Below are 12,232 nucleotides of genomic sequence, written 5' to 3'. Positions count from 1 at the left end.
GTGGACCAACCTTGTATCAGTGAACTGTACTGTCCTGTACCCTTTCCTATGCAAACTTCTAATAAAGTATTCAATCAATCAATCAAGCTCCACGACAAACTTGTAGAGAGAAAATAAGGATTGAAGAAAGGAGGAATATTGACTGAATTCTAATGTTTTGAGTCTTTACCCACTAAATCACCACCACCACAACACCTTACTTAAAAGTAGCTATAGGCAATTTTCTTTGTGTTAAAATAATAGCCTACATAATAAAAATTAAATACAAATAAAAAATTATAAAACTCCTTTGTCTGTATCTGTGTCTGACATGACATGCAATCAAGTAGCCTAATCCAAAAGCATAGGATTGATTGAAATGAATAGATTTGTAGTCACACACATATAGTTTATTATCATGATACCCAGTTAAAAAAAGCAATATATTATTGTTCAAGTAAAATGGATAAGATAAGTCATAGATAAAGTCTAAAATCATGTGTAATCATTATGAGCACACATGGATGTTCTTACACAGGGGTTTTCAAAGTCAGTAATTCGGACATACACTCAGTAAATACATACGCACACACATGGGCATTATATTAGGAGAGGAGAAGTAAACAAATCAAAGTAAGAAGTACTATTTGCTTCACTTATGCTGGATTTAGCCTTACGTTTATAGATAAGTCATTGTTGTGCAAATCAGCAGTAATATGACTTCCCGTTTATCCTGATTTCTCTTTCACATTCACGTCTGTCCATGATACCCCCTCTACAATGCTCTGGCAACTCAATGAGGAGTGAGTCACACCTCAGACTTTGAAAACCGCTGCTTTAGCGTCATCATATCTTTTCTATAAAATAGACATGACATTTGCATAACAAAACACCACAAGTGTTAAATTACCAGTCCCTTTCATGAGGTTCCCGGAACGGTACGCCCAAAAGGCTAAAAACATCCTTTTCTGTTAGTGTAGGAAGGGGGGTGCCTTTATACGTCTTTAAACCACCTTGACGCACCACATCCTTGTTCAGTGAGTGCTCTGATAGGCTCATAGATTTTGTCTTCGCCAGGGCCCTCATTGAGCGGTTGAAGTGTGCCGAACCGGTAAAATACATGAGGGAACATGCAAACTCGTTGTAGGGCACCACGATAATGTCAATCCTGCGATGGCGACGGTCAGGTCCTGGCAACCGGCACACACCCATGTACTTCTTCTGTTCTCCATTCTCCTCATGACTCACCAGATCATCTGTCAGAAATCCTGTGTAAAATCATTGAAAGTGTTTTTCTGTTTTAGCTTAATTGAAATGTAGAAAACTCTAAAAATGAGATTTCATTTTAACCACTTGAACCCTAGTTCTGGTTCTGGTGCGAATCTTTGGTGAAAATAGACGATCTTATTTAGTGCAGAAAGATATTTTGTGTAGAGCGAAAACCCTAGTATAGAGCCTTTGGGTACACTGGTCAACTAAGTATAGGGCTCAAGTGGTTAAGAAGGCATGATATCCTAGTTGATCATAGCACAATAATAAGTAATAGCTTAAATATTATAAAAATATATAAAGGCTGTTTGTGCTGCTCCGCATGGTTTGTATCCCAGCTGTTTATTCATGCACCAGTATTGCTCTTACTTTTAATATTCACCATTAAATGATTGATTTAAACATGTATATAGAGTAGAGTAATTATCTTTTCCCCCTTTTCTCCCAGGTTAGTTGTTGTTCCAAATTACCCACACATTTCTGTTTAATCATGTTGCTGCTGCCCCTACTGGCTCATCTGAGAAGACACAGCACCTCCACCCTACTCTTGTACAACACCACTCACTCACGGACAGGCAACACCACCACCCCAGCGATATGGTTAAAATGAAAATGCATTAGAACCATGTCGGTCTGGTGATTCTGCCTGATCCAGACAGCATGGTTGAACTGTTGCACTTTAAATACATTTGTTTGGGAGCTTTAACCCAGTGTGTGGATATCTCTCTTTGATTCCTGCTTTGTTATCCATCACCCAGCATAAATACAGTCAAGATGTGCATACATCTTCTCATAGAACTGTTTTGCCAAAAGAGTGCCTTGAATATACTTTCTAACATAATTGTTATACTATATTATATTATAATATGCCATCTTACACTAAGCCTGGCTCTGCCTGACTCTTTTGAGAGGACCTTCATGACAAATATTTGGATGTCTGAGCCCTCCATACCTTTTCTGGTTATCGGGTAATAAAATATAGCTTACCACTCTGATGGAGATTATCTAGCACTTTACTGAAGATCCCCTTGATGCCATCAGGGTGAGTGATGAGTACATCGACATCTCCACATGTCGCCTTCCCCCGGCGGTACGAACCACATGCCATTGCCAACAGGCCTGGGTCTATGGACAGGGCAGCATCCCTTACCTGCAGATCCATTGTCACAGGTCAGATTGGTCAAAATCACATCATCTACTGTATGTCTGTGCATGCATGTTCCCAACACTGAAAGCCACCGATTTCAGGTTTAGGACTGAACATGAATGTGACAATTATATATTTTACTAGGATTATCAGGTCTGTGCATGAGCTTTCCACCTACAGCATTCAAGCATCCTACGACTTTTCAGTGGACCTATGGTGCAAGTGTGCACGTGCCACATGGTACTATTAATATGATTATCAGATACATGTACTGAATTGTAGTGCACTCACTACAATTGATTTTGCACAAAGATTGGATAATTACAAGTAGAAGCCACACCAGCTTACCGTAATTGCTTTGCAAGTTTCTAAACACATTTTGCTCATGATAAAGAACAAATTCAGTTGAGAAAATAAATAATGAATGCCGCTATGTTGATGGAAACATTCTTACATTTTGTGAAAAAGGTTGAATCTGTGGGATGCTTTTCCGTTCATGAACACACCCTAGTTCTTGTTTAGTGATGTTTTTGGCCTCATATATGGGGGGCTTAGTCTATTTACAAGTTACTAGTAGCAGCCATCTGAAGGTGACTTTTCAGACCGATGGTACTCTGTTCCAGTGAATAACAGTCATAATGCAGTCTGTAACATCTTTGTCACTTATGAATAGTCCAATCTAACATATAATTTTCCGAATGTCTGTCTGTCTGTCTGTCTGAGTGTCTGTCTGAAACCGCGTTTCTCCTCAGTGGCTGGAGCAATTGATCTGAAATCGCATCACCATCAGCATATGAACACACCTGACATAACTGTGAAGCCCGTTTGTCACTTTCACAAATCGTATGCTGTATAATTGCATTTTTATGGTGTATCTATATCTATTTAGCCTACAGTACCTTTTGTGACCACACATGTTAAGGGAGGGGCGCTGTTGCTGTTAAATGGAACGGGTATTTCTTACATTGATGCTCCTACATATTAGCATGCAAGCACCAGTTTAAGTTACTTTCCATCCCTCATATACTGTGTGCACAGTGCACATCCCATAATCCACACACTGCACATCATTTCGGAGCTCATATCTTTGAACGGGTAAGGGCTAGTTAGTCCAAATAGTCCAAACAGACATAGCCTAATGAAAATACTGTAGGCGTTTGAGCACAGCTTTTCGGATCAATCAGCAGTCAATGGTTAGGGTAGGGTGTGTGCACATTCATGATATAAAAAAAGAGAAAACAATGCTAAGGTCATTATGTAAATATTAACTCCTTTCTTTCACAATTAAATTGTAGTCAGTCTGGCTTCTCTTATGGTTTATCAAACATTGGCCCCTTGGGCTTAAGAAAACAGAGATACATTACCACATTCTCAATGGAGGCTGCTTCTTCCCTGGGCATCCGCTGCAGAATGTCATCATAATGCTTGAGTCCAATCTTCTGAGTATGGCTCAGGTTGGCTTTTGTGCGGATATCTTCTAAAGTCCGAAATCCCTAACAAAATCAAAAGCAATTTCCCTCTCAATTAATTCTTCAGATGTCTAATAATCATGTAATAATCTATATGCATCTTTCAAATCGAAAATCTACAAAAACAATATTGGATGAAAATGGCAAGCGAAGGTGTCCATGAAATAAAACACTCCTTGAGGAAGAATATCATTATTCCAAATGATTTGATTCAACCAGTGTGTTTGCCTAGTTATTGCAGGTTTTAACACAAATTCTAACTAGCCAATACATTAGTGAATCGAAAAACCCTCCAAAAGCACCCAAATATGTCCATTTTGAAAAGCATTGTGCAATGTCAAAGGTTCTGGTGAGTAAAATGTATACAAAATATTCACAAAATCTTTTTTTCCTTCTGTCAGTCCAACACTTCCTGCTAGGCCTGTCGCACCTCTAACAGTGGCCAAGGTGGACTATGCATACAAAGAATGTGTGTTTGCATGGATGGCTTACCTGTTGATACCATAACTGTGCGGTCTTAGCTCCTGCACCCCAGATATTTGTGAAAAGTTCTAGAACGGGCACGGCTTCCCCAATGTGATCTATTTTACGGAGATGACCACTTTCCATGATCTCGTCAATTTTGTCAGCCATATTTGTCCCAATCCCTGGGATTTGACAAGCCTCCTGCAAAAAAGGAATAAGTAGCAGTTAAAGGAATACATGGCGTTTCAACAATTATATGATATATCATATGATTGTAGAAATTATCCTAGCTATAAAACAGCTCAGTATTGATCATTCTGTCTCCCAAGGCCAGCGACTAAAGCAAAAAGTGACTTTACTGTATGGCATATTGTTTGCTTAGGGTTAGGCATGCTACTGTATGAGACTAGTATATATGTCAAGTGTTCTCTTATTTTATACTTCAAGAAATGTCAATATATTGTCAAAAAGCTTCATATCACAATATCAATATAGAGGTATTTAAGAAAAAATATTGATAGTTGATTTTGTCCATATTGCCCATCTGTATTATGACCTTGACCTTGTATATTCAGATTATCAGATGTGACAGGCACATAACTGTGTAAAATGATCCAGTCCATAAGTCATGCAATTATTCAATGAGTATCAAATATTTCCAAGCTGTACACTTGATGGCACCACAGATCAAGAATTTTCTTTCTCATTTTGAGGGAGGACTACGCTCAACATGCAGGTCAAATTGGCAAAATTGCCAAAGAAAATGACATTCTTTGATTGAGTAGTTTGGCTTCCCTGTGACCCTAAAGTTTCTACAGTATACCTAGTAAGAGACTAAATGGGGTTTAGAAGTTTCTATACCTAGTAAGAGACTAAATGGGGTTTAGAGAACTAAGAAAACAAGTGGTACAATGACATGAACAACAAATCATTATATAACTTCAGTAAATGAGGATACCTGATGTGAAGTGATGGGCTTGTGGTAACTCTTGAGTGCATTGACAGCTTTGGTGTAGCTCAGCGCCCTCCACTTGTCCCCTTGGTGTGTGTATGCTTTGGCCAGTACTTCTAATTTATCTGTGATGTTCTTGTTGTAGTTATCTTTTTTGGACTCAGAGGAATGGGAACAGACCCACTTATTGGACAGCGGCCTCTGTTGACCAGTGCCTGGACTGGGATCGTGACTGGATCCAGAGGTCTTCTCTTTGGGGAGATTACCACTCATCAGTGCGATCAAGTCATCCTGTGAGACCCCGTCTTCTTCTTTCAACTCCTCTTTGTTGTCTGAGACCTAATGCACAAATGAGGAGAGCAGTAGAGCAGATTGATTTAAATGCTTCATCTATCAAATTAATTCACAGAATCTCTGTCTGTGCATGAACGTGTGTGTGTAACTTTCCGTGACATAACTCTGGCATTGTTCAACAATCAAATTCAAACTTGCCATGTGTGTCAATGACCTGGTGATGTATTGTGCCAAGTGGGAATTCGGTAGGACTGTTGGTTGTGCAGAACAGAGAATCCACTGATTTCAGTATGGCTGTGTAGGCATTGGTTTCCCTGATTGGCAAATAATCATCCAAGCTTTGCTTTTGTGCCCCTATATCAATTGTAGTAGTGCTTTTTTTTAATACTAATTGCGACCGTAGGTCGCATTTACTACCAAAACCTCCACGGGCTGTCTGTGAGTGAGTGAGTCCGTCACACGTCACACGTCACACTTTTGCCCTGCTCATATCTCCACAACCGTTGCCCCCATCCATGCCAAATTTTGCACACACACTCCTTGACTGCCAAACTACAACCTCCAAGGACCCCCGGAGACCCAGGGACGGGGGACCCCCAGATGTAAAAAATGACCAAATGTGCTCACACGTCACACTTTTTCCCTGCTTATATCTCCGCACCCGTTGACCCGATCCATGCCAGATTTTACACACACACTCCTTGCCTGCCAAACTACAACCTCCAAGGACCCCCGGAGCCCCAGGGACCCCCAGGTCCCTGGGGGACCCCCAGATGTAAAAAATGACCAAATGTGCAAAAATGACCACCCCAACGGGGCTGCTCACGGGGAATTCCCGGGGACCACCGACTCCTGGTGCTCCAGAACGGATGCAAAAGTGGTGGCGCCCCCAGTGGAGGACCCCCTGCCACTGCAGCGCACATAAAATGCCGTAACTCGGGCTAGGAGCGTCCGGGAGAGCCGGGGCCGGTACCTATTCGTCCGCCAAGGCAACGCGGAGACCCCACCCCTCATTTCTCACATGGCCCTATTCTAGCGCCACCTTCAGGCCGATTTTTAAAACACATTTTTGGACACTGCTCCTACAGTTTTTGCCCTAAAATCACGAATATCACTACACAGCATGTCTACACTCATGTCATCAACATGGATCAGGAAGATTTGGGAACAACAAATTTTTGCCCTATTTGTGGAGATAAGCCACCTACGGTCGCTTATCTCCCGATTAGGGAGTCTTACTGGTATAAGGAGAGCTATGTGCTGGTAATAAACTGTCCTCTGAGTACTATCATAATCCGTACCGCACTCAATACTCTGACAACAGACAGGTACATGCATATCTAGTAATTGCATAACCATAGCACTACTGTAACACTCCCCCTTCCCTCAATGACCATCAATGACCATACATGAAGCTAGATAGCATTTATTTTAGGTTTTGGAAGCTTTTTGCTAATTAGGTGCGTGGTCTACCTATGTTATTGTTTTCTAGATTGATATTCCTATGCATTTGTTATATTGTTGTTAACTCATTCCCTGCCAGGCCCGATAGTCCCGAGATTATTCCAATGTCTTTCCCCGCCAGGCCCGATAGTCCCGAGAATTAAAAAAAAATAAAAATTCAAAAACTTTTTTTTTCAAAAAAAATTGTTGACCCCCAAAAATGGAGTAGGCATGATAGCAATCGCGAAATTGCATGTTTAACCCCCATAGCAACCCCATCTTTCAAGCATGGCAGCCATTTTGGCAGCCATCTTTGTTAAACATAGTGGCTGTTATCTCATGAATGCCTGAACGGATTTCCATTCGGATTTTTTTGTTTGAAAGCTGTGAGCAATGTGGACACACGTGGTGCATTATCTAGGCATGGGTGTGCATGATCCGTGCACACCCAATTACATGGAAGTCTATGGAGACGAATGGCAGGTGGGAGTACGGAGGTATGTTAAAATGGCGGTCAATGTGTTAATGTACTGACATATTAGATTGTGCTTATTATAGTTAAATATATATTACCTGCTTATTATAAGTCGCTTTGGATTAAAAGCGTCTGCTAAATGCCTAAACTGTAAACTGTAAACTGCAGATGTAATTTCGTTCCCAACTTACATCGGTCCCAAGTAATACAAATACACAGCATCAAACTTAGCGTTCAGAAAGAGATGGCGATTTATAGATAATAATTGATTAATTGATAGTATATTATTTTTTACACATACTATATGAATATAGTAAAATCTCCATATATGAACATACAATTTGGGGTCTTTCCTCTGGTTCTGCTTGATCCAACAGTGGCTCTACTGTGTCCTGTGTAGCAGGAAAGACACCGGCCAGGTCTTCTTTTCCATCTTCTTGGTGTGTTTCACAGTTATCCCTAATAGGGCAGATATGAGGTTTTACACCCTGAAATTACAGCATAGTATCATCCCAATCCCATCTCGGTTTTCCTCAATAACAAATCATAATTATTTTAATGTGCCAGTTCACATCTTGCTTAATTAACCACTCAACCCCTATATATTTAAGAGTCCACCAGGGTTCTTTCCAATCCCGTAAGTTTCCCCCTCATAACACCAAATATCTTTGCAGAAATATCTTAGCCGGTCTACAACCTCACGACGCATTGTTGTGACTGTGAGCTTGTAGATATGCTATGTTTTTGCATGTTCAGCCCAGAATAAGGATGTTAGGGTTCAAGTGGTTAAAATGTTGTATTACTTGTATTGCATTGCTGCTATCCCATATGTCTAAAGGGATGGAAACAATAATAATAATAAAGGTTAAACACTGCTAGTTGCATTATCTTGGCATACTGACCTAGGTGGAGAGATTAGACTGTAGTCAGCTACATCAAGCAGTTGTTTCTCTGTGATGCATGAACTCAGCCAGGTGCACTTTACCAGATGAACTGCAGGTGGCATCTTATCCCACTTCAGAAGGCGGAGAGCCCTGTCACAGTCCATATTGTCATCTACAATTACATGAGTAACACTAGAAGAGAACAAACTTTCAGTCTGTCCTCCATTCTGGAGGATTTGTCTTTGGAAGATCTGGCATCTGGCACCACCTATGCCAGCAGGGAGGATATACACTGTCACACCGCTGAAAACATCCCCTGTGATGAGAGGAAAGGGTTGTAACTTGTTAATAAGGGGGCAGGAACATGCACTTATATACAGATCCATCTAAAATAGAATATTGTGTAAAAGTTCATTTTCTTCTGTAATAAAATTACATTTTTGCATTGTATTGCTGGTGTTTGTCAACACAGCCATATACCCGGGGATTTTAGAGCACTTTGTGCTTCCATAGGTTGACAATCTTTATGGAGATGCTGATTTCCTTTAGCCAGAAGCACTTGGCACCTGCCTACAGAGCCAAAACTACTAGTAACTGGTGTACTGACCAAGGTATTACGGGGCTTAACTGACCAGCCAACTGGCATGACTTGAACCCCACAGAGAATCTGTGTTGTGTTGTCAAGAGGAATATGAGAGATACCAGACTCAACCACACAGATGAGCTTAAGGCCTCTATCAAAGCAATCCTGGGCTTCCATAACACCTCAGCAGTACCACAGGCTGATGTAACCGCCTTCATGCCACGCCCCATTGATGAAGAAATGTATATATTTATATATCAGTCAGTCAAGTTCTCCTAAAAACTTTGTACCGACAGTACAAAGGCAGGCCCCTTAGCCAATGAGGTGCAGCCAAAGTAGTGGGAGAAATATGTAACAAAAATAGGCTAATGTGTTCACTTCCGGCAGAAAGCGTGAAAATTTGCACCTAGGTGTATTTTTGTGCACCGAATTCAAAAATTGACGGTCCCAAGCACTTTTCCCATGGGATCTGGTGGCTCTAATTCACTTACCATACTAGAGAAAAAAGACCCCCCAAAAAATCTTCTTTAAATAGCACGTGAGGGGTCTATGTAGGGGGTTTTCATGATTCTGAATCCATTGCAAGCATTTGTTTTGCACGAAAAGCATTCCTTGGGCTAAAAATGGACCCTACACAACTGTGAAAAATGATGACTCATCAATAAACCATAGTTTTGTGGGGTCCATTTCTTGCCCAAGGAATGTTTTTTGTGCAAAACAAATGCTTGGAATGGATTCAGAATCATGAAAACCCCCTAGATAGACCCCTCACATGCTACTTAACTCTATCAACGCTTTGAACATTCCCGTTCGCCCCATTTTTGACGGCGGCGGAACGCCAATTGTACGTTCTTTGGCTCGTTCTTTTGTACCTTGGTTTGATGTCTGTAACCTGATGAGGGGTCGCGCGGGTGTGTACCGTTGAAACAGCTCCCGTAAAAGTACTCTCAAAATCCCACTGGACGTTAGCATCAATGGAGTAACAAAACACTTCCATGTGTTTTTCTCTGGATCTATTGCTCTGTAGCGACTGCGCAGCCTTGAGCAGCCTTGACAAGCGAGAGCCTATCTGAGACCATTTTCACATTAATTCTTGCATGAGGCTGCCCCCTACTGCTGGTAGAGCCACGGTACACCTCTTTAAGAGAAAAAAAATTAAAAAAAATGAATACATCTTTGTCTATATCATCGCAAAGGTAAGGTGCTTTTGCTGGCACAAAACCCAATAATAAATAACAACATCTGGCAGGGAAAAAGTTAAAGAAGATTTTGGGGGGGTCTTTTTTCCCTGTATGGTAAGTGAATTAGAGAAAAGTGAATTTGAGAAAAGTGCTTGGGACCGCCAATTTTTTAATTCAGCGCACAAAAATACCCCTAGGTGCAAATTTTCACGCTTTCTGCGGAAGTGAACACCTTTTTCACATATTTCTCCCACTTGCCCATTCATGGTGTTACATGCAAGCCCACACTGTTTCGTAGGAACAGTATTTCTAGTTTGTTTATGACATACCCATAGCCTTATTTTTTTACAAAGAGAATAACAAGAAAATATCATTTGATCAACTGGTTGTATTTGATTTACTGAGGATAAAGGTTTGAAATAAGTTTAGGGTTAGGCATAGTTTTACTGAGGATAAGGTTAGGAATAAGGTTATATGTTTAAGCGTAGTTACTGAGGAAAGGTTACATTTAGCAATACCACCAGGCAGAGACCTGTTCAGAATTCACCAGGGCCCACTGTCTTTAGAGGCGAGCGTTCTGGTATTTGAACTGCAGGGCTTCTTATCCCAAGGAGGGTTGTTGCATCCAGGCGCGCAGATCCAGTAAATGCATAGGAGGGGACCTGCGCGCGCGAGGGGACCACGCGCGACCAATTTCGTTTTTTTTGCGTGCAAAGATCGGTTTTCGGGCGGTTTTCCCCCCTCATTTTCATTCAGATACGGGCATTAACGGTTTTATGATGTATTATTTATTTACTTATGAAGTTATCACTAGTACTGCAATAACCAACACAACCAAAGCTTACACGAAAACACACACTTCATCAGAAACTTACCATTGTTGCTTGTTGTGGTCAACTTGGTCCTTCCGAAATGTACATAGTTCTAACTTCTAGTTCTGTAGCAACTTGGGACAGCCAGGTCGTGAGGTTGGTATCCATTTAATTCCAATAAACGTACAAGCGTCAAATGTCATTGTCCAGATCCAGAAAGTAATTTAATTGAAACCAGTGCACCAGTCAGTGCTCTTCTCTAGACTCTAGTCACAGACACCCAGAGAGTTATAATAAGGACACACAGCCATAACAAGTCGCCATATTATGACGTCATCACTGAGTCAACTGAAAGCTATTCTTCTATGGCTAGAAAGGCACTGCCGCACAGGACGGTCTGGACCAAACCATTTGGGGATTTTAGATGGGGGGGGCTTAAAAATAATCGCTCGCGTTTAGTGCGTGATTTTCAGAATTCAGACCCCTAAAAGTTTGGCTTGGGGGTCCCTGACTGGGGGGGACGGGGGGGACTTCTGGAAGTGAATGGAGGGGACGAAATTGAACCTGGAAGGTGACCAAAACACCTTGTCACCCCCCCATTTGCGCCCCTGGTTGCATCTGAGTCACAGCTAGTTGCTTGTGGCTAGTGTTGGTAATAAGTATGTAATACAACATCTATGTAGGCTATCTATAAGCCATTATAGTTCTACTCTGCACCTCTCTCTCTCTCTCTCTCTCTCTGAGTCACTTCACTCACTCTCTCTCACACACACACACACACACACACACACACACACACACAAAGTGAAAGAGTGTAATGAGTGTGTTCAACCTGCGACATGACTTTCATCAGATTTCCTCTTCAGTGGGGGTGCAGCAGGGTCCTTCCTCTCCAGAGGCATGGCTCTCTTAACCTTAGGGAAAGCTTTCATGATCCCATGGCGAGCCTCCATTTCGTCAAAGGGAAATCCTGCTGTCTGTCTGCCTGCAAAACCAACCCATACATAGGTGTGAAAACAGAGCTAGCTAGCAAGGCTAGCCTTTACATTTACCTACACAGAACATGCACATTTTAGTAGCACACCAGATTATAGATATTAAAGTATGCTAAGTAAGTTGTTCAATACTTTTGAAATAATTTGATCTTTTCTCTCTCACCCCGTTTTGAACCACAACAACAACACAAGAGTTGGACGTTATCCTTCTTCCTTTTTTTTTGGCGATTGGTAATGTGATGATGATGTGTATGACACTGCCACCTATTGGTCATAAACCGTTT

At 41.3% G+C, this 12,232-nt stretch overlaps 1 protein-coding gene across 1 annotated transcript; it reads right to left on the bottom strand.

The window, feature by feature from the left end:
- Positions 1 to 394: 394 nt before the first annotated feature.
- On the bottom strand, positions 395 to 12,156 carry poll (polymerase (DNA directed), lambda). The gene is made up of 9 exons (XM_080721882.1): positions 12,112 to 12,156; positions 11,786 to 11,938; positions 8,396 to 8,693; positions 7,832 to 7,952; positions 5,288 to 5,620; positions 4,357 to 4,530; positions 3,760 to 3,888; positions 2,236 to 2,398; positions 395 to 1,247 (listed from the first exon to the last, which is right to left on the bottom strand). The coding sequence occupies exons 2-9, from the start codon at positions 11,904 to 11,906 to the stop codon at positions 886 to 888; spliced, it is 1,701 nt and encodes a 566-aa protein (XP_080578008.1). The 5' UTR covers positions 11,907 to 11,938; positions 12,112 to 12,156; the 3' UTR covers positions 395 to 885.
- Positions 12,157 to 12,232: the final 76 nt, after the last annotated feature.

The sequence above is a fragment of the Nannobrachium achirus genome (genome assembly GCF_963921795.1).
Source record: "Nannobrachium achirus genome assembly, chromosome: 3".
Lineage (NCBI taxonomy): Eukaryota > Metazoa > Chordata > Actinopteri > Myctophiformes > Myctophidae > Nannobrachium > Nannobrachium achirus.
Note: the sequence above shows the minus strand (reverse complement) of the source record. Positions and strands in the feature narration are given on the sequence as shown.